Genomic DNA, 23666 nt, shown 5'->3' on the forward strand with positions numbered 1-23666 from the left:
GGGAGTCTCTTTGGGATGACGAACTCTCATCACCTCATGAGGCTTCAGTGGTTGATGGATGGTTCATGTTTTCAAACATGGAAACTTCAACAAATAGTTCATGAAAAAGCCAGTCAGTGCTACCACCAGGAATTGTACAAGCGCCCTCCTGCTATCAGTCAAGGATGTTAGATTTGAGGCACCGATTGACTTTTCGTGAATTACTTGACTTTTACCCAAGGCGGAGCTCGCCACATCTCATTTACCTATATGTTAATGTTGCGGCTTGTGTTGTGTTTTTCCGTTTGTGTGTTGCAGACACAGAACAGATATTTTCGATGCATTTCATTCCGACACGGCAACGCGAAGCAGTGTTTCTCAACGCAACTTAGCAGGAGCTCTCCTGCACTACTGCTGCGGCCCATTAAGCGTGAATGAGAAGCCACAAATTACATTCACTATACGCTATCTATCTGTACGCATTCTATGCTATGTAATTCCTGTTCAAGTTCTGTCAAAGGAGCGTGTAATATGACGCAATATGTAATATAGTTCAGTGGTTCCTGAAAGTGGGAGCAATGGCAGCGTATGAATGCAAAAAGGAAACTGTTATGTTGAGACAAGTGTTTATGTATTGAACATTTACCTACTCGTTTTATTTCTTAGCTTTCACCAGCGTATCGTGTCAAGCCACGTTGTATTTAATTTGGAACATGTTCATTTTCAAACCTAGAGCACATGTTGGGTATAGGTTTTAGGACCGGTAGTTCTAGCAAGTGAGAATTGCTTTTAAATTGATTATCGCACTGGCAGGTGAAACTACTGTTTAAATTGTTTGATGGAGTGGAATGCGTAAGCTTCACACAAAAAACTAACTACTACTACTATGAAGAAAGAGTGGTTTCAAATCTAGCTTTCTTGTGTTCCTGACGTTATCACACAAGATGTAGTATCCACTATGATCCTTTATATGGGGAAAGTAACAGCGCAATCAACAGATGCTAATTACAAATCTGTGTTTCCTACTGTGCTGAAATGGGGTAGTTTGTATCAGATCAATAGTGCGACACAGGCAGCCAAGGACAGACTTTTGATGCCTTCAAGAAACGATGGCAGTACATTGTAGGAACATTGTAACAAGGACAGTGTAGAAACACAGAGATCAATGCTGCGTTTAAAACAACAAGTGGTTTGAGAAATCTAAGACAGCTGCATGTGTAAGCAGTCCGCTGTTGGATTTGTTTCTGTCCAGGATTACGTTATCTCAAAGGCGACACACGTGCACGCTCAGAGTGATACTATGGCTGCCTGTGAAATAAAATCAGGAGAGGGGAAGATATAAACCCATTTTTTCTTGTCTGTTATTCTGTTGGTTAAATTGGCATTTGTTTAGCAGCATGTGTGTGTATATTCCACAGTCTGCTAATAAAATATAACAGCTGAGAGTTAGCAGTTGTCTCGTAGCTGTCATCCTGTCCTTGGCTGCTTGTGCTTCACCATGGTCATGTTTGCTATTGCAGAAGGGAAAATAAAAAGACCACAGAAAAGCACGAAAAGAGCGACCTGGAAAGTTGCCTGTTCTAGTGCCCACATGGAAGCAATGCAATAAGGCATTATCTTCCATTCATGAAGTGTACATATAGTAGTACATACTACAATGGACAACGAATTAATTTCTGGAACTATTTTTTTGTGATCTTTGATTCTCCCAGCTCTTATTGGAGCTTTATGCGATTCCCCTCTGAGATATTCAAAGATAGTTGAACCTATACGGTTCGTTAATTTTGAAGCTGCACTGTGCTAAGGTACAAAAGAGAATTGTCACATCTGCATGCGATTAGGATTTGCAAGTACATTCATTGTTGACATTTATATTTCACACAGGTCACAGCATTGCTGATTGATGGAAAATAAAAATATAGAGATTTATTTGGGCTTGCCGAACACTGCAAGTGTCATCTTTTCTAGCGAGATTTTTCACGAGACATAACTTGCACGGCAAGACGTTGTAGCGGCATAATCATGGTATTAGGGGGTACCATTGTTTTTTTTTTTTGCCACTTCTGGTATATTCACTGTTATTCATGTGCACATGTATGACTAGGAAGTACTGTGAGCACTGCTACGCATGCCATCTGGTGCGATCACCTGCAAAGTGCATTTAATAAAAACCAGACTCCGGAGGGCGCATAACATGAGGGACACCAAAATCAGGCCGTAATAGCAGTTGGCAATAATATCTCGTAATTCAGCATAGACACCGAGGAAGTTATGGCGTTTTCATTTGTCTTGCAGTTTATCTACAGGGACACAGAGATTCGTGCAGATATTCTAGACATGTAGAAGCCGTGCACGACCAACTGAGGACGGACGAAAAGTAAGCAGAACATATGTAAACGTTCCTATAAGGAGCACCTGGGAAGAGAATTGGCAACGTGAAATCTCTGTTGACAACAGTAGTGTGATGTAGTACCGGGATCGGCTTTGCTGCACATTTATCCCTGCCCAAGGCACCCTGCACATCGTAGATGCGACTATTATTATAACGTCGTGAGCAAACGGTTCTGTTCTGGCAACTTATCCGAGGATGAGAGCGACAATCCCGCACGGGGAGCATTTGTGTGTCTATTCCCAAATAAATCATAAAAAAGTGTTGGAGATACTGCTTCTCCTTTCGACTTTGGTTTAACATTGTTTACTTAAATATTTTTGTGGACTGGCAGCGACAGTGTCTCGCATGTTTCTCACGACTGATCACCCTATCTTCTGGGTCTTCCTCCCGATTTTCCCAGATCTTCCAACCGATCTTGCAACCGTTTCTCATTGCCGCGGAGTGGTGCGAAAACTCGTGTTGCTTTAAAACTAACTAAAGAGCGAATGATAAAATGTTTAATGCCGATGACGCTAGTGCGTCACACCTTGATCTGGACGGAGTAGGGCTAGAACGATTCTTAATAAATTTCACGATTAAAATAGTTAAGAAATAAACGCAAGGGATTCAGATGCGGGGCTTTTAGAGGAGTAAAAATGATTACGACGCGATCATCTGCCTGTCTCTCGGATTGAACGGATGTGGTAACTCTATCCCCCTCTTCGTGTGCGAGTATCGGTGACGCTGACAACCAGCAGGCGCTGGCTGTTATTGTTCCTGTCCGCCATTTTCTGTCTTCAGCGAAACCCGCCTCAGCCTCGAGATCAAGAGCATAGCATGATTCTTAATAATTTAACTATGTAATTAATAAATGTAATTAGTACCCACAGGTAGTTGTAAAGTACCCACTAGGGTGCAAATTCGTGACTCTACAGAGAAAAGAAGCATTATTATTTAATTCTCTGCCTGGCTGTCGGATGGAACATGTGGCTTGTTCTGTTCCCTGACTGTTGCTGTGGCGAATGATTTGTTGTGTGCTTAGCCCTTTTTGTAGTTTGCTATTGATTGTGTCGTTGTATTAGCATATTTTACTGTTGCTTTCCACCGCTTTTTTGCATTCCTCTGTCCCCATTATACGTGTTTTTTCTCCTTGTTCTGTTCTGAGCTGTCGTAACCTGTCCCGACATGCCATGATGATGTCGGACCTAACGTCCCAGGATGTACAAAACTGGTGGCCAAGAGATACGGTGTCGCCACATGGTTGTGATGCTTTGCAACTACGTAGTCACCGGTGTCTGTAACCACCGGCCAAGCGATGGTCAGCAGCCGTTCCGGACAGCTTTCTTCAAGATGGCGTTGTTGCTCTTCAAATCCACCGCTTAAGTAACATAAACGTCTATACATTCCGGAAAGCTTGCTCTCACAAGGCACATGACACCGGCAGACTTCGTAGGAACTGCTTGCATAAACAGGAATCCTGTTAAGGCAGTCAAACCAGCATTTTACTCTGTAACCTTGCTCATTTAGTAACAACAACACAAAATAATTTTGTAACGCTGTGAACAAAGAAGGTCGTCAACCAATAACTCTCACTGATGATAACAGCAAAGCTTCGCAACACACTTTTCAGCTGCCGACGTCCCTTAATGACTTCTTTGCAAGTGTATTCTCATCTGTGGGTAACAGTGTCCTCATTACACCAGCAGCGGTAAATTTTACAGACCATGGACTCCATCGTTCCAAAACAGCTTGGCGTAGTCAAGGTGATAGACGCACTAGAGTATCATCGCGTGCCTGCGTAGAACAACGTCTTGACAATCACTGAACAGTATTCATCACTGATACTAACCAAAATATTTGAGCAATCCTTGGAGGCGGGGGCGAGTTACCTGATGCATGCAAAATTTAAAAGATCATCCCGCTTCACAATTAGGGAGGAAAAATCTTACGGTAACCTACAGCCGATATCACTTACACAGTATTCCGTGCAAAATGCTCCAGCATATCATTTAGTCACATCTTATCCGCCATTTATAGATGAACTCATTCTGTTCATAGCTCATAGACGAACTTCCAGCATGGTTTTCATATATACTATTCATACGAGACACAGCTTTTGTTTTGACATCTTTTGTTCCTGACATTCGCCAGTTACTTGACAGGGGCATTAGCGTTGACAACAATATTTCTGGATTTTCGCAAGGCATTCGATAAGGTTTCGCACAGTCGCCTTATGCACAAGTTATCTTTCCTTAACTTTGACCGTGATACTTTGCTCTGGATTTAATCTTTCTCAGAGCAGTTGCCGCGCTAACTTTCGTATCTTCTGGTGTGCTACGAGGTTGAGTCATCGTTCAGTTTTCGCCTTGTCTTATATACAGGGTGTTTCGCCGACGTACTCGCTTATTTTAAGGACTTTCGGCATTTACCTTCTGAAACTTTTGCCATCATTGAGGAAGGCTTTGGGTCATTTTTTAATTGTAACTTTTTTCAAATTAACTCGAAAATTGCCAAGTGAACCTCACTTTTTTACATAAATACGATGTCTCCATGGATCACCACAGACCCAACAAAAACTATGCACAGTATCAACAGAAATAGTCGAAAAATAGAAAAGTAGTGGAAATGACGCTTTAGCCCCGTCTGCTTGATTTTCGCAGAGAAGCGCGTGCGAAATCTGCCTCTAGACGAGAAAGTGACCCCGCCTTCAATTGTCTTGGCTTCTTTGTGATGAGACGGTTTGGTTTTCTTTTCGGTAAGTCTGTTGTCACCAGCATCAAGGTGAACGCGGCGCAAAGAAAGGTAAAACAAGATACGGGAACACTTCCCCCTCTCCCTTTTCTTTGCGACAATCAAGCAGGCAGGGCTAAAGCGAATTTTTACAGATTTTTTAGACTTTCTGTTGAGATGCTGTGCATAGTTTCGTTGGGTGAGTGGTTACCGTGAAGGACTTCATATCCGTAAAATTTTCGAAGGCTACGTAATTGCCGAAAGTCCGACAATCCTCCGGCGAATACATAGCCAGTCAGAATTTTTTATCACCTTAGGTGAAACACCTGTATATTAACAACTTACCTGACGGCATTGCCTGTCTATAATTGATCAAGCTATAACCAGTCCTTCTGACGTTCGTTCCCTTCAGCCCGACCGCAACTTATTACAAGCATGGTGCTCGACGTGGTCAGTGGAACTGACATATGTAAACATTGAAGATTCTCTCGTTCACGTAACTCGTCGCCCCATCCGATGTAGATGCCCTCGAGTCTATTACATCTTTCAAGTACCTTGGTACTCCTTGACTTTACGTTCGCCATATGTTTTCTTGTTTTGTATTACATTTGTTACACATTACTGTATTACTTATTTGTGTAATAGTGAGTGTTATTCCAAATCGTACGATGAACTTGCCACGCATGTAGCCGACTCAAGATATTTTTTTTTAGTGTCTTGCTTATGTATGATGCCTTCCTGGCCCTGATGGCATATAAATATTTTAATAACAGAATCTAACAGAATTCCCGCAGTAACTGAACCCACGTCCTAGAAGCATTTGTTGGCAGTGCGCGGAAAAAAGTAAAAGCCGATATTCGTCCTTTGAAAATATATTGAATGCCGAAATCGCTCTACCGTCAGACCTGCCATATTCTTCCGGATTTTTATTTTCTCCTACGGCAACTAGAGAAAAAATACTATGCTTGAACTCAGGCAGGCTACAACATATATAGTTTATTCTTCAGTAAAATTCACTGACGGTGTCCGGACCACCTTGCCTAAGTTGAAATGGAACACACTTTAGACCGGCCTCATTTCACCACACAGAACAGCCTACGCGCCCCCAGTCTACCTGTCTACAGGGTGTTTCACGAAATCCCTTGGCTGAATAATTCGGTAAAGACCCGTGGATCATCGGCTATGAACTGAGTAGTGAGCGGCTGATTTGCATACGCTCATTAATGAAATAAACATCGTAACTTCGCACGCTTACGGAACCCTTGTTTTACGCATCGGGACCTTCAGTGAAAAATATTTTGAAGCAATTATTTGGTTTCGGTTTACATATTTCTTGCGCGGAGCAGCGCACCAGTACGCTCTTTGAATGAGCTATCAGACCGTCAATTTAGTGTTTATTCGCCTGGTTGACACACGATGGTGACGGAAGATAAGGAAAGGCCCGCAAGAGAGGCTTCGGTTTTTCCTTCTTAAAGCGACTGGTGAACAGCACTGGCGGGTCTGTCCTTGTGTGTGTGTGAGGTAACGCTTCTCTTATCATTGACTGTGACGAATGCCCCGCGAGCACTGTGAACTAGTTGGATACTGCACCAGACAGCATGCCTCTAGGCAACTATCCTCCTGAATGGCAACGATTTTGTCCAAAAGGGCAGGCAATAAACAAAACATTTGTTTATTTTTCCTTATGTACGGCATCATTTGTACAGAAACAAGAAAGGGCAGAAAAAATACACGCTTCCCATATTCATCAAATCATGGGAGAGAACGTTGTCATCCGGGATGATGGTTGGCTAGGATTGTGCTATGTGGTGAAGTTCATTTTCAAGAGTATACAGAAGAAGGAACACCAGAGCATCTCCTGCTGGCTTGCGGCTGTTCCTTATCTTTCGTCACCCCCGTGTGTCAAACAGGCGGATGAATATGAAATTGACAGCCGGATAGCTGATCCAAAGAGCGCATTGGTGCGCTGCTCCACGCAAGAAATATGTAAACCGAAACCAATGAATTAAACGAAAAATCAAGTGTCGACGGGCTTTTTTCTTGCAATATTTCCCGATACGTAAAATAGCGGTCCCGTAAGCGTGCGAAGTGAAAATTTAATGGGCGTATGCAAAATGCCCCGCTCACTACTCAGTTCATAGCCGATGCCCTAAGGAAAATTTACCAAAAAGAAATTTCTTCGATAACGCCACCTGTTCACAAATTATCCAGCCGGGGGATTTTTGTCAAACACCCTGTATAGAGTAATGCTCACTGTATCGGCCAGGAGAAAAGGCAGAAAGGGCAGAAAGGAGAAACCTCTGTTCGCGGAAGTGTCGACCCATTGGTCGATACCGAAAACTATAAAATGTCGTTACTGTGCCCCACTCCGCTTTGGGCATGGAATGTTTGACATCTTTATGTGACATGATTTGGGTCGTTCGCAGTATCGCATATATGCGAATTTTCGCCTTCTTTTGAATACCGAAGCGAATCACATCCAATACGGGATTCCCTATTCGAATTAATTTTGCATGTTTTAACCCCACCAGGATATAAAGTGAAACCTACCATGGTCCATTCATTCCCTGGCTCATTCATTTCCATAGCAAAATTGGGGTTCACGATCTTTAGGATAGAACGGCCTTTGCCCTACGGTATTGCAATATACGTACTGTCTACGAGAGGATATCCGCCTGGCCGTACTCATAACGCAAATGCAAAGGCGACACTTCTCATAGCTTTATATTAGAGTTCATACTTATGGACTTCGGTTTTCCAGGTTTCGCTTAAGACTTTGCCTCAGCCATCACGCGAGGCAGCATAACACAGCCCTACGCTGTCTAACACGGCAGGAATACTGCTGGCAGGAGTCATGGATGGAACATCATATATTGCATGTATCACATCAGATTGCTTCACGGCCATGTAAACAATACTCCGCATCCAAATGATAATCGCATTCTTTGCCCATGAGCTTATCAGCAGAGGTTCTCGCAATGTAACCCGGCGTAGTTCTTGTGCATATTAACTTTTGCCCACTTCACAACGCCAAAGTCACCCTTGGAATCTATGAATGCTGGCGGTGCTGAACACAGGTAGTGGAAGTGGACGTCAAAGATGACGTAGCCGCCCGTGAAGCCATAGGTATTGAAAGAAAGACACATCTGTCAAGAAAGAAATATGTTGTCAGCAGGTTGTAATGCTTCCTCGTAATTTGCTTCCTCATATTTGAGGGAATGAGTGAGTTTATACAAACTACGTCTCCGAAGAATACTCTTTCAGAGTCGGAACAATTCCGCGTCCACAGTTTATATCCGGACTTTTCGCCAACCGACCATCCATTCATGTTAACGAAACCTCGAGACGAGGGACAAGGGACACACACACACACATCAGCACAACTTGTCCCTTCAAGAACCCTTCTTTTCCCTTGTCTTGCCACCACACCATCATTCACAGGCACCCACCTCCCCACTTTAGTGCTTGTAATTCTGGAAGGACAAATATTCCGAATAGAAGGGAGGTATGCCCGTTATCTGAAGCAATCAAAACAGTCTTCGCCTTATAGCAGAGTTTGAAGTAACGCGTTACAAGTAACTCGTTACTGTAACTATGTTCGTTTTTTTGGTAGCTTGTAACTTCCCTCGGTACTTTTCCGCCGTGGTAACTTTCAGAGGAACTGGTTCTTTTTTCAGGTAACTAAGCTAGTTCTCAGTTACCTTAACTCGTTTTACACTCACGTCCACATATTTTCTTGCTTTCTCTCCGTTCCTCTATTGCGTTTTGTTTTTTTGCCATAAAACGTGATATTCAATCAATTACATTTTATTCAGGAAGTAAGAACCGCTGTCATTGAAATGAAGCTGAACCATTGTGCGCCCACCTTGGGTAAGATGCAAAGCGCTCGGATAGACCTCTAAGAAAAACGCCATCATGACATTGGTAGACAAAATCAAACCGAAACAAATTGGAAGGCGGGCTAGGTTCCACGAACGGACACTTGTTCGCTGTGTCCCACTGAAGAAAAGTACGCCCGAGCGTCGCATCCCTTCAAGGGACCATGTCGTAGTTCCCTCAAGACCGTGGCTTTCGGGCCTGACCTCGTTCACCTTTAGCTTCGAGCGTGGTTGAATTCTGCCGAATTTTGGCGCTGTCGAAGACTACGACGTCATTTGTTTACAAACAGGGAGAGGTCTATTGTTGTGTATTGTGTGTGTGTGTGTGTGGTGTGTGTGTGTGTGTGTGTGTGTGTGTTGTGTGTGTGTGTGTTGTGTGTGTTGTCTATTGTTGTGTGTTGGGCATAACGTGTTGCACTCCTCCGCAGGCAACACAACGTCTGCACCTGCGCAATGTTATTTTGTGTCCGAAGTAACTTGGAAATAACTTGGAAGTAACTCAGTAAACTGCGAATTCATTTCATGCTGAACAACTTCGTCATTAACTTAGTTTCATTTCACACACGGAAACTTGTAACCAGTTCTTTTTGACGGGTAACTTCTCAATCTATACCTTATATATAGGGACGCAGCAGGGTATAGAGACGCTATTTCGGTCAAAGCCAGACAGCTATACTGCTCAAGTGCAACTTTTATGTGTTTTTTTGCACTATCTATAAGTACTTATTTATAAGTAACTTCCTTAAGCGGTTCCTGTATGTGCAGAGGTAGAGCACCTTGCATTTCTCCCCTAATTTCGTAACTTAATATTGCTTTCGAAGCTCGGACAACACGGCTTCGGTTGTCTTCCCAGGAACAAATTTTGAAAGACTATACTATTACAGTTTTGAACGAGACTTTTGCTTTCCCAGCAGCGTGTCTTGTATTTTGAACCATACAGGTGGAACCTAAGATTGTGGTGTAGTATGTCAAACATAGGAACACAAAAAGCCACATAGCGTATATCGTAGAAGAACACATAGGAACACCGATGAAGTCGTAGACAGGAAGTTCCAAAGTTTGTTCTCCCGTTCTCCCCTCTTTCGAAGGCAGTGAGAAAATGGTTTTAGGCTTGTGGACACAATTCAGCAAACGCTACCAAAAGTACGACGGTACAGTGCGGCCATTCGAAGGTTGTGTCACCAAACTGTGGGATCGTACAGGAGATGTCGTCGAGGCACAGGTCAGTGATGAAAACCAGGTTTATCGATAGCGCGCGCGAAAAATTTAAAAGTCGCCGCGAGACGACGACGCAACGCGGCTGGCGGGCAACAGTGGTGATCTAGATGGACTGGTGTGCTATATACCGGCCTATTTAATCTATGGAATCGCGTAGTCACGGGAATGACACCCGGTGACGTTACATTGTTTACATGTATGCGCTGACGCTCGCTGCGCGCGGAACGATTTTTGTGGGGCTGCGAGATGCTCTTCTGCTTCGACACACGTGTCTTCCTGTGGAAGGCAGAACCTTGCACCTCGTCGACTAATACCCAAAACGTACTGATGCAGGATCCACATCGCGCGCAATCATGATTAGGCCAGCGATTGTGATATCCCCCAGGTATGGATACAGCGAGTCTCGGCGACAGAGATCAACAACGCAGACACTTTACACACACGACGGGATCATTACACTACTCAAAGATACGAGAAGGGTTGGCGCAAGCGCAGTGGCTCCGTTTCGCCCTCGCCTTCTCGTTGCTCGCACTGCCGCTTCCGGGTTGGCAAGATTGCAGCGATGATAGCGGCCCGCACTAAGAAAACAGACAAACGCCGAAACAGACGAAATCGCATTTGTATTAATGTAAATTTCTTTCAAGTAGAGATCTTGGACCAGTGTTCTCTTTTAATTTGAAACTCACGGGGTATTAATGCATGGCACGGCGTGCCCAGCGGAATTTCGCCGACGAGGATCGCTGGCCTATCCATATCGTGTGTGGGAAAGCAACTGGGCCGGTGGATGGCCTGTAGCGGCATCACGAGCCGCGAAGTCTCGCGCAGTTTCACTTCGTTTCGGTTGCTTTCGCTGTTTGATCCCTTTTTGCATGATGTTTGGAACGTAACATTACGAATACAGACGCATTATAACAGGCGCAGTACTTGGTGTCACACACCTTTTTAGGTATCAGATACTCGACAATTTCAAACACTCTGAAACGTGTATAGCATGTATCGCTATGTTTTCGAAAATGCCGCAGCTAGAAGGCTATTACATGCTAATGCTATTACATGCTAATTACATTGCTAAAAACAAGGCTAGAAGCTAATTACATGACGTACAGAGCATGTACCACAGTGTTTAACTTTTCCACTTAAATTGAATAATTGTATTAAATATCCGCGTGTCACTGCCACTACGTGCGAAACTTATTCCCCGAAAAGAATACAAAGGACGTGTACGTGCGCACACAAGTTCCACTCATTCACTACGAGCAGCGTGGGACGGAGTGTGTAATGAAATCCAAGACAACCAAGTAGCTCAGAATGCTGTAGCGAAAAGTTCGCACCCTTCTTGTAACGTGCCACAACAGGAGAATCGTCGAGCGGCATTTTCTTCGTGTACGTTGAGGCGCTACCTTTACCATGCACTAAAAGCGAAAACGTTACTGCCAACTGCTGAGTGGAACCCCTGCACAACTACGCTCGTTTGTTGTTAGCTGATTATCAACATTATGATAAGTGCGCAGCATGATGCAACAGCACGCGCACATTTTCCTTTCTCTCGAATTTTCAGCGTACTGCTTTAATTTCGCAGGTAGTCCCGGGTTATACGCTGTGCTCTTTGCAGATGGGGCCACGAGGGCGCGTACAGCGACAGCGAGCAGGGTCCTTCGTAGCCACCTGTCGGAAGGCCCGTCTGCGTGACCCATAGGCTAACCTCTTTCATCGATCCACTCATTTATTTCATTAAGTAGTCAAGCCTATCCCGGATAATTGCCCGAGATATACCGACACGCAAGGGCAGCGTGGCAGTCACACGAAGAGCACAGAAAATTTTCTACGCCCTTCATAGAGTGTCTGCAAATGAATACCCTTTTTCAGGCAAAACTGTGGAGCACCGCTGTGGAGCACACCCTGAGATGTTGCGTTTTATGAAATACGCCATTTGACACGGCGCTTCTGTAGAATACACAATTAGAAACTATCGTTTGGAACTTGCGCCACAGAGGCTTGTGATACACACTGAATACGGGGTGCCGCACCTAACATATTTTTAAAAATATATGTATATCACTTTTTCCGAGATCAAATCAATTGAAATATAGTATATGCTGAAGGGTACTCCTTAGGAGGGCACTAGCAAACTCGAAATCAGAGCGCAGCTTCGAAGTTGTCCGAATGAGAGCACCTGGTGCCTTCGGTCACCTGATACCAGAGCAGTTAAAAAAAAAACATTTGATAGATCGTTCGCAAAAAAAAAAAAATCGTGAAGAAACACGATTTCTTCTTCATTTTGTTCATCGCGCATCTTCGGAGACGCGTCTTCCATCACCCCCAGTGTGAGAGGGTGAATGAGCGCAGTGCTGTCTCATGCGTCCAAGTTGAGCTCTAACTTGCAGAAACAAAACAAATGCACCCTATGACATCGAAACTGCCCTTATGTTGGGTTGCATTTTCTGTTTTCTGTTAATGTTCTTCCAGCACGCAAGAGCCGAATGCGTGTCTTTCCCTCTCTCACTCTGGGAGTGAAGGAAAGACGCGTCTCCGAGATGCGCAATGCGCTATCACGATTTTTGTGCGGATGATCTACCGAACGGATTTCTTTTTCTGAAAAGAATAATAATAATAATTAAAAGATAATTATTGAAAGTAAATTAAGACATTGCCTTAGGAGTTTACTAATGCCCTTCTAAGGAGCACCGTTCAGCATATGCTATATGGCACCTCGGAAAAAGTGATGATGTTCGCATTTACCTAGGGCACCCTGTATAAGCGAATCACCAGAAATGTAAAAAGATACAGTGTAGAGAGAATAAGGGAATATAAAATATACACTTTTATATACACTCATATGCACTTTTATAATATAAATATAAAATATACACTTATACAGTTATATGTACACGCATTGGCTGTCCTTCGGAGGACCTTCGCGATGGTATACATACCTTTGTCGACATAGTGCAATCCGAGTCGTACGCTACTATGATAGTGCTGTCAAACGTACCGCCCCATTCGTCGAATCGGATGGTGTCGGTTTCAAGGTACATATTACGGTTGGTCACTATATCATGATATCGTCCATTTTGGCACACCTGAAAATAAGGACTCAAGGTAAAAGCCAGCATTACTACAAAACTAGTGCAAACAGCAGATCAAATGGCATACATTATCATTTAGCGTTTTTAGAACACGCATACACTACTGGAATCGCTCACGAACCAACCCAACCTTCCAACTAAATTTCTCTGCCGGATCTCTGAGAACATAGCCCATGATGTTCGAAACAGGATTGTGACAGTGAAAACGCCTTTCACGTCACACTTAAAAAGACTATTCCATCACGAAACGTGTGCACGAGAAAGATAGCCGTCCTCGGTAGCTGAATCGGTAACGTGTGGAAAGTCGACCGAGGACTGTAGCAATGTGGAAGAGGTAAACATTGATTTCAGCACCGTCTGTCGGAGATTTACGACGCACGTCAAATGAACCCCAGCTGGTCGAAATCACCCGCTATCCAACAGTGTGGTACGTGCAACATGTCACCACTACATGCAGACAACCCTTACATAAAAAATCACTAATCACTAATTTTATGGAACAATATGGTAATGTTCGGCTCCCTCTGCAGCTGAGGACCTCAGGACGTGAAGTAGGGCACGCTAACGGGAGAACAGCCAAGACGCTTGTCTCGTCTGCTTCCAGTTTTCGCCGCAATATACTAATGGAGAACTCGCCAAGTCATTTCCTCTGCATTTTCTTTCTCTTTTTTGCCAGAATCCGGGCAGGCATAACACTTTTTTCACCCAGCCTCGATACAACCGGGCAGTGCGTTGTAGTCACATTCGCACCGAGAGTGTGGCGAGAGCCCGCATTGGCCAACACGAAGTTCACGTGTGTCATTCGGAGTGTGTCATTCGCTGTCTGTTTCCGAAACTGCTTTTTTCCGGCAGACGTTGGGGCTTCTCGTTTCGCCACAGAACAATGCTGCATCTAGTATTCCTCATTTTCAACGCGGACACCTGTCACTAAAAGCCTGACTGGTGACGCTATCCTTTTGGCCACTGGGGAATGTGTCTCCTTTCCCTTAGAAGGCGATGTAGGGCGCAGACTGAATGGGATAACGATTAAGGGCAAAAGACCAAGTGACACGGAACAAAAACGTCACAACCGAAGTGAGGATTCTGTATTCTGTGTATCGTTCTTGCCACCTTTTCTCGAGGTCCTTTTTCCTTACCCCTATAACGTTCACTGTCCAAACCATGACAGTCAATCTCGGCTTACCAATTCTTTTGGATTCGCCTGGGTGACACTCCGGCATGGAGCTGTGAGTGGTGTATAAGGATCCGTGTAGGCAGTTATGAGGGCTGCAGCGCTAAAAGAGAGCAATTCCGCTGTTTTCAAAGGCAGCGGATGGAACCCAGTCACATGCCTGAATGACAACGACTCAACCTGCAAGAACAGTAATGGCTAGCTTCAACATCAGCACTTATATGCATGGGGTGAGCACACATCTTGCTTAGCTAAGAGCGTATGAACACCTCATTCAGCAAAACTCGTGGCATTTGCCCTTCTTTTGCAGTAAGCTGACCACAGTTGGGAATGATGGGGCAAAATCTAGCGAGCGTGCGTAGCCAGGCATCTTATCGACGACATCTGTCGAGCTTGGAACGCGCCTCGATCTTTGCCGAAAGACCAAATGGCATGGCTGGTTGGCTTGTATAGTTGAGGCCGTGGGAATCTTCTGGCGGATGTGCTCTCTCCGCTTTTCCTGCAGACCTTCCAGACGCATGTCGGCACAGTTACCTGTGAAGTTGGCCACGACGCGTGCTAACCTGCTCGTCACAACCAGTGATTTCCACCGAAATTCACTGCTGACGGGGTGCCGAGCTTTCAAGGGGGTATGCTTGGTGAAGGTTCCACTTACGAAATTTTTCTTAGACACGGAAATAATCGTGGCACAATGGTGACATATCTGCGGAGCTTTCCCGTTTTATTTGTACATGTTAATACGTTACAACACAGTACAGTAGAATACAGATTCATTATGTGCGGCATTTCAACATTAAGATACATAATTGCGCGACCGACAAAGAAAAAAGACTTTCACCTTGGCTCACGAAACTCAATGAATACCTAGCAACGAACGGTGAAGACCTCGCTTGATTGAGTTGGGCGCAAATGATTCCTTGTGATCCACATTGAGTTTGCATGCCCGAACGCATTTTCCCCCTTATGCGCGTACTATATGAATGGAACAGTGATTTTCAGATGAATTTGGACAAATGCATGGTAGGATCATCTGCATCACTGTGGTCCTACAGACCAAGTTTGATAGTACAGGATGTAATTCGCTGCGCCGGACTTACTACTAGAATGTGTTGGTGGCCGAGTTGGGTGGTGTGACCTGAGGAATTTCAGGGGGGGGGGTCCAAAAATGCAGGGAGGGTGTAAACCCCCCCCCCCCCTGAGGGGGGTGTAGGGAAATCTCTGGCTCAACTGTTCTGTCCAGCTGTGCACGGCTCACTCATAGAAACAGTTGTTAACATTTATTAACAACAGATTAACATTTCAACTGAGATCAGCAGTCACTGAACTTGATTGTAACCTTCAACTTCACTTCATCAAGAGTAGTCACTAAAACACTCAGCACATATCTGACTAATGTTGCTAAAAGTAATTAAAGTGTTAATTTTAGTTTTTAGCTACCCTTGACCTTAGTTCGAAGCTAAGCAGCGTTGGTGAAACCGCGCCAATGTCATATTGCGAGTGGCACTATTTCCATCGTGTAATAGTACCCACGCGACGGATTGTCCCGTTTCCAAACAGTAGACAACTTTGCTTACGAATGATGACTGCATAGACGGCATGCCAGGTCCCTGCCAGGGTGACGGTCCTGTAGCCCTGCATACGTTTGGGTCCGTTATATTACGATTGAGAGTCGTTCGGTACACCAATGCGTCTGGCTTAATTACTCTGTAAACAGAAAATTCTATCATGAGAAGCAGCCAGAAGCCCATACCGCAGATTCTCTAGCTGGTAGACATCGGCGCAAGACTTACGAGACATTCATTTCGGCGCACTAGGGAGCCTATTCCATTGAATAGCGGCAACCGAACAGTAATGCTTGTCGCACCGTCCACACACGCACAGTACGAACCTGGACGCACGTGATGACCACGACAATGCAATGCATACGTTAGGATACATAGTAAAAATTATCGGTAGCTGGAAATTGGGGCGAAGTCGCAGCTGTTAGTGTGTGGTGGTGGAGATGGTACCAGATACTAGGAAACCGCAGGGTGAGCACGCCATTTCAGTGGCAAAACCAATCATTGTCTGGCGTCTGATGACACGCAGACGTCTGAGAACTTCGTCCGCGAACCACCAATCACCACCCTGCTGTTCTAAGCCGACTGCCGTGAGGCCCTTGGCGGCCTCCATAGTGTGTGCACAGTGCAGAGGCCTAATCTACGCTTCGCCGGAAATTTTTTGGCGAATTACAGGTAAGTTTAGACTTACATGTAGACTAGAAGCGTTCGTAAGGCGGATGTTGTTGCACTCCAATGAATACCTGCCCTCAATGTCATTTTTTTTCGCCGTTCACACGGCGTGAACCCGGCGGTCTAGTAATGGTCGAACTCTCATGTATTCGCATAGGACTGATTTAAACTAAGGGGGAGGGGGGTAGTTTAAAGCCGGTCTAGCACGGAGCAGCTGTAACTGAGCATTTCGAGAAAAAAACCAAAATAGTTTTTGCTAGATACTGTTGCCTACTTTTCAAGTCGAAATTGCAGAAATTACGGAAAAAGAACGTTGTGATAGACCCGTGAGCGAAGTAAGTGAGGCAATAAACCCCCCGCCAAAAAAAGTTAACTATCGGTATGGAGCGGAATTTTGAAATCCGCTCTGCAAATTTAGAACCGATATCGTCCACGTTAGTGATGTCAACATTGGCAGCAACACATAAGTCGCTTTCCGATCCAAAGCTGACAGGAGGTCGCGCACAAAGAGCAGTTACCTCCAGCAACAAAAGCGGCGCTGATTATGCGTGGTTCCTTAAATACAACACCTAGTGCATCTGTTATGCATCATCAACAATAGTGTTTGCTGTGCTGCCGTTGCTGGTTCTGGTTGATACATTTAACGATCTGCAGATGCTGCGTGCAAAATGGAGCAAATTGTGAGCTACTTTCCCTCCCCTCAATCAGCTCGTGACAATGTGTATAGTGCGCGTGCGTTTCAGCTTCAGAGCCGGAGAGACTACGTGATCGATTTAAACTAGACATCATTAAACAACGGTTTAAGTGGCTTGGTGAATACGGGCAACTGAGTTTACCCGCGGCTCTTTCGGGACAACGACCAGGTAGAAACAGTATGCTTATGTGAGTGTTGGTACGTATGACTTGAACGCGGTTTCGTTGAACCATCAAGTGTGTGCAAGTGTAATCAGCGCAACATTTCCATCCTTTCGAAGCCTGCCGCTAAGATATTCGTATAGGACCCTCACGTCGGACACATATGGTCTACTCACTGTACAAGTTGATTGAAGTTAGCCATGAGGGTGCTTGGTTGTTGGCTTCCCCGGAGTATGGCCACACCTAGAAGCACGTAGCCAAAGTTCCTCCTAGGCGTTGGTTCTGCTCTCATATGGATATTTATAAGTCTGTCCGTTTCCTGAAAGAATTCAATCAACGCCTATCACTAGAACGTTGTCATTGTTGGTATTGGTGGCAATTTCGACAACGCACGCGCAGGACACTCAACTCAGTTGGCGATTGAAATAAGCGAGTGGTATGCGAATGGTTAGGTTTCTGTAATGTTGGCTTCTTCGGCACGCTGCGCATAAAATTGCATCCTGTGGCAAAATCACCAATGTATCAGCTTCAGAGATCCGTCACAAAGGAATCAAGTAAGGGATTGTCGACTATCACGCGGCGGATACTAGAACGCCCCTTTTGACGCCCCTAATATTCCCAATAGGACATTAAAGGGCCTACATGCTGACAACAGTTCACCGGACTATGTTTATTACATGTTCCATGTGATGTGTTACGTTTCGATGATAACTTTCCTGCACGAATCAACTGCCGCGATGAAACCGTTTTCACGGTCATGGACACAATAAGGGCACGCTGGGAAAAGACATAGGTACTACAAGCAGGGGCGGATCCAGGATTTTTCTGAGGGGGGGTGTGGGTCCTGTCGTGGATAGCATATGCTGCTACATGGTCAAGGACAATTGAAGCTATGTAACGACAGGAAGAGAGGGGTGTCGGAACGTTCAGATCCCCCCTTATCTCAATCCGCCCTAGACTACAAGGTGACACTCTAATCTGATGAACATAACTACAACGGGCTTATCCCAGCAGCGTCGGCGTCAGCTCTCCCTACCTCACAACACAATTTTTCGACAGAAACGTTTAAGACGAAACTCCTGGCTTACTGTTAGAAAGGCTTCGACATGACCGACATAAGTTGAAACACTTGGACGGAGTTCCATGTCCAGGACAGCGAAGTCTCTGATCTTTGGCCAGTACGCTGCGATGGAATTTTCAAGTTTGCCCTGATTAGCGTTGGCTTTTCTGAAACAGAGTCCACCAACACGTCCACCAATGCACCAGGACACGCGCTTCTCAGTACACTAATTTTGACGCATACTCGTTTTCAGAGATAGAACTACTTCACTTACGAGCTCGGTATGTCGATACCAATTTTGCTTCTCGCAAGACCGAGATTCTTGTTTTTTAGTTGATTGATGTCTTGGGCGGTGAAGAACATGAAGTAACACACATCGTCCAGTGGGTGAAATATTGCCTGAACGACTGAACTGACGCAAGCAAGAAACGTATGAGGCAAAGCTGGGCATGAAAGAACATTATGGATTAGCAGTGACGCAGTGAACAGAGTTCACAACGTAGAAACAACACTTCTGCAGCGATAATCGTCAATATCAAGGATTCACAATATAAACCACTTACGTGGTTTCAAGGTGGTGCTAGTAGTAGTAGTCGTGGTTGTTGTCGTTGTCGTAGTGGTTGTAGTCGTGGTAGTAGTCGCCGTGGTGTGGGTAGTCTTAGCTGGCACCGTGGTCGTAGTAATCGCCGTCGTAGTATCAACGAAAACTTCCCGAGTGGTTGCCTCCGTCGTGGTCAGAGTTAGGCTTTCTACTAAGAATAGCAAAATTAGTAGCCACGACGTAATCGCTTCACTTGAATTCCGTTACGCTAAAACATTCCATCTCGGGATATTCCCTGAAAACAGCACTGATAACGTGATCTCAAAACCACAGCTGTGAAAGAATAACACGGAGCGAGGTGACTCGAGTGCCTGGCCTTCGCAAAACGCACGCGTTACGGGCCAGTGAGGATTGTCCGGACCGAACAGAAAAGCTACTTTATTTTCTCAATGATCGGGTACACAGCTCCACCTGTTCATCTACGAGGGGTCGACAGTGTCCGCCGCTGCTGTTCAGCTGTAGACCCCCGCGGTTGATGTTGCACACCTACGGAAAATTAAAACTATTGTATTTGAAAATGTATCGAAATTATAGTCGCAACACTGAATATAAGAAGGCATTCGACAATATCGTATACCATGGAATGAATCTTACAGAGCATCCACTGCTACACATATTACATTAACAGTCTACCACAAGTGTCGGTGCTGGTGTTACAGGCATAAAATTTACTACAGTGTTAGGTCTTCCCATTCGGAGATTCGATCTATATCACGGATACCCCTGCCTTAACCGTGTGCTTTTGTTTACTCATAGTTCGAAGAAAGGAAAATTATCGCATAAAGTGCGCCTCGGCTTCAGCTTGGGAGTTACCAACATCCCCGAAACTGCGAACGCTATATACTGTGCTTTAAACCGCGCATGAGATGCGCGTATCTTGACAGATATAGCATCATGCAGACAAAGCTCTTAACGTAACACTCACCTTCCAGAAGGTGCAACGTGAAGCGGGATTGTGAGCACAAGAAACTACGTCCGGTGAGGTCCATGCATGACTGAACGACGACTTGACTGTTGGAACTTCTGCACGTCCTCGCATTAGCTCGCGCTGCTTCCTTCTGCTTCTTCGTAACAGATACTGGCCGCTGGTTTCAACAGGTGTATGCTTTCACAGCGCCAGCTGCTTACAGGAAGGTTCTAGGAGATCGCAGCCCTCGTCTTAGTTCAGTGGTGATGTGTTGGCTTGCTGAGCTCAAGCTCGTGGGTTCGATCACGGCCGAGGACGGCAGCAGTATCGGGAGGTAAAACGTCCCAATCTGCTAGATCACTTGCAATCCATCTAACCACCCTACTGAACGGCACCGCGATAATTAAACAAACGAGAGTGTGCAGTGTGACGCCACGTCAAGTCTTGGTTTATCGCCTAGATTAGTGTCCTTGCGCATGGTGGAGGCCAATGTGCCAATGGAAACAATAGGTGGATGCAGGCTAGCTGGTCGTACCATGCGCAAGAATTCGAGACAAAACATAAAGCAGGCTTCACCTGTTAATATCTCAATAGGGCCCATGTATTGGAAATCTAAAAGCCCGTGAAACACATTCTGCTGACAGCGCTATAATTCGCTGGTGCACGTTTGCTGTGCGGAACCCGGAAGACCACAATTTACAGTTCGTCAAACAGTTTTTCTTTTCCTCTCCCGATCTGTGCATCCGTCGACGCAGTTTACAACAATTCTCACTCTTGCCTTTATTTTTTATTATTTTTGCAGCGGACCTCTTATTATAATCACTTGACTGTAGCGATAGTCACTTTTTGATGTAACTTCCCTAAAGTCATGAGCAATTAGACATTATTTATATTTTGCTTCTCGTTCAAGCAGGCAGAACGCGGGCTCCTTTCTTTTTATTTCGCTGCTGGATGGCAGTGACCTTGCCACGTGCGCGGCGCCGGAGTTTTGCCAGGCTCCAACAGCTCCCATAGAGCCCATAGTTTGAAATAATTCACACAGCACTGGGCACACCGCCAATGAAATTGCGACGTGGTGGATATTATGCAAAACCAGTCGGCCAATCAGGAGCCTCCATGTCTGGCTGGCTTTTCGGTCGGTCCTGGCTACCATCGACTTCTACTGGATTTCAGGCCTGCCGCCGTTATTCGGTATTCAAAATAACTAAAGCGATTTTGGGTAAAATAAACATTTATTTGATACAAAGCAGTAATTCAAAGATCTGATACATTGGTGCACTGCGCGTACAAAGCCCACTGCGTTGCTGACACACTGGGACAAAGTTCGAACATGAAGCAGAACGAACACACCCCGTTCAACTCCGAATACCCAGCCAGTCTCATGAGTGCGTACCATTTCATGATGATCATCATCTTTCGCTGCCTGCGCTATCCATTCTTCCATCATTCGTCTCCCTATCCATCCATATATCCATCCCTTCGCTATCCATTATAGCGAAGCGAAAAGCGCTTGTGTGGCACGTAATCCTGTCTTTGTGGACAGTCCTCGAAATCCAACGCGCTCGAACTTTTTTATTCACGCTCCAGCTAATTAAGCATTCCGGTACCGCAGTTGACAAATTGTTCGTGGGATAACAGTTATGTCCAGAAACAGCACAACATGCGTAGACTCACAAGGACGAACTAATAAACCCGCGTAATAAACCATATTCTGCAAACTGTTCTGTCGATTGACACCACCGAACACAGGAGGACGACATGCCGGCCATGCTATTTCGAAACTATGCTGAGACGGCCGAGACGCTGTACGCACATGCGCGCTACAAAATGCGATTTCAAAACGTTCTCGACCAATCGGAGCGCGCGCACAGTCTAGGCCAATGGGCTTAACATGGTGTATGGGCGCAGTGGTACATACTCTACAGCCGCGTCCACGGGTACCTGAGGAGGACTGGTTTTACTCCGCGTTGCTGCGCGATGTACTGGATGTACGGTACCAAGTTTTCGACATGTTTCAGAGCCACGTCGCAGCAGAACGTTCGTTTTTTGGAGCTACTTGTGCATTTTTTAATGGGGAGGTGATAGGGCGATATTTGGCAAGGTTCTATGAAATGTGCGCGGGAACTTGCAGAACTTGGAATTCCGATCCTTGCTTTGTGCCCAACTGACGAAGTATATTCGGACCTCCGCTCCCGACTGTGAAAATACTAACTGATTACGCATGCAACTTCGTAATCGGCATGGTACTAAGAAACTCCATTTCTCACTGAATTCGGAACTTGAAAGTTGGTGGTAAATTCGTTACATAATTACCTCAATGACGTAACTCGCAACTAGCAACTTTTGGATGGTAATTAACATTCCCATTTCTGCTTAAATGTACTTTATTTGAGATTAGTCTCTATGAAATAACACGTGCGTGCTTTACCTGATCAAGATTTGTCCGATGGATGTGACACACACGGGTAACAGATGATTCCCCCAAATATGACCAATGCGCCTCAGATAAATAAGAGAGCTAAATTGACTCCTGTGTATTCATTTAAAATCAAAGACGTCCACAAAACAATGCCAGCCAGACTTTGTGCTATTTCGATCCGAATCAATTTAAGTAAAAATGCATTCTAAGAAGACACAAAATAACTCTCTATAGTAAAACGCGCGTCGTCAGCACGACAGCGATCTACCGTCGTCTAGCAAAACGTGCATTCGCGACCCAAGATGAAGGCCCATAAGTGCTTGCAAAAGGTATCTGATTTTCGCGAGAACTTTTCACGCGGAACCTCGAACAATGGTTTTGCAATGTGCGCATGTAATCGGTACTTCTCTTTGGCACTGCCATGTTCCAGCGCTAGGCATGACAAGCTTTACCGCAAAAAGAGGAAAGTTAAAAACAGGACGTCGTGAAGTTATACTTCAAGACACGTTGCAAAACAGAGAGACAGGCAGACACACACACAATAGACATCTTATATACGCACGTTTAAGCGGTAAGCGAGCAAATGAGTCAAACAAAACAACCGGGGCGCACAGACCGCGTGACCGCATAACGCCAATTCGCCTCTCCGTATAATCTACCTCTGCCTCTACCTCTGCCTGAGGCAGAAGCCAGGTTGGTTTTTATCGGTGTACAATATCAGCGCAAGCACACTTGTTTCCGAAGCCGGGAGCAGGTCACAGAACCAGTGCACACGTGAATGGCAAAGTTCATTTCGCTGGAGATCCATGTGTGTTCCTGTCTACGCCGTCTGCAGTGGCAGTCAGCAGAGTGGCATATAAAACCTAGAATTTAACAGCATGATGTTAGTTTGGGCCACGATTGCTGCCGACTGCAGAGTCCCGAAGAAGTCAGGTTCGTTTTTATAGGTGTACGATATCAGCGCAAGCAATCTTGTTTCCGAGGCTGGGAGCAGGACACAGAGCCAGTGCACAAGTGAATGGCAACGTTCCTTTCGCTCTATAGGTCCATGTGTGTTCCTGTCTACGCCGTCTGCAATGGTACTCAGCAGAGTGGAATATAAAACCTAGAATGGTAAACAAAGATGTTAATTCTGGCCACGATCGCCGCCGACTGCGGAG

General features: G+C 45.2%; 1 protein-coding gene across 5 annotated transcripts; it reads right to left on the reverse strand.

The window, feature by feature from the left end:
- Positions 1 to 7914: 7914 nt before the first annotated feature.
- Positions 7915 to 20138, reverse strand: LOC135377012 (uncharacterized). 5 transcript variants are annotated; one of them, XM_064609383.1, is made up of 9 exons: positions 20106 to 20138; positions 19143 to 19666; positions 18854 to 19022; positions 18608 to 18746; positions 17696 to 17838; positions 16008 to 16137; positions 14446 to 14613; positions 13110 to 13256; positions 7916 to 8226 (listed from the first exon to the last, which is right to left on the reverse strand). In XM_064609383.1, the coding sequence occupies exons 3-9, from the start codon at positions 18940 to 18942 to the stop codon at positions 8041 to 8043; spliced, it is 1002 nt and encodes a 333-aa protein (XP_064465453.1). In that variant the 5' UTR covers positions 18943 to 19022; positions 19143 to 19666; positions 20106 to 20138; the 3' UTR covers positions 7916 to 8040. The 5 variants fall into 5 exon arrangements, with proteins under 5 accessions (XP_064465456.1, XP_064465453.1, XP_064465454.1 ...); XM_064609384.1 differs by having other exon boundaries at positions 19143 to 19328; positions 19592 to 20127; XM_064609386.1 differs by having other exon boundaries at positions 7915 to 8226; positions 16008 to 16065; positions 19143 to 20127.
- Between the last annotated feature and the right edge of the window lie 3528 nt (positions 20139 to 23666).

The sequence above is a fragment of the Ornithodoros turicata genome, unplaced genomic scaffold (assembly GCF_037126465.1).
Source record: "Ornithodoros turicata isolate Travis unplaced genomic scaffold, ASM3712646v1 ctg00001440.1, whole genome shotgun sequence".
Classification (NCBI taxonomy): domain Eukaryota; kingdom Metazoa; phylum Arthropoda; class Arachnida; order Ixodida; family Argasidae; genus Ornithodoros; species Ornithodoros turicata.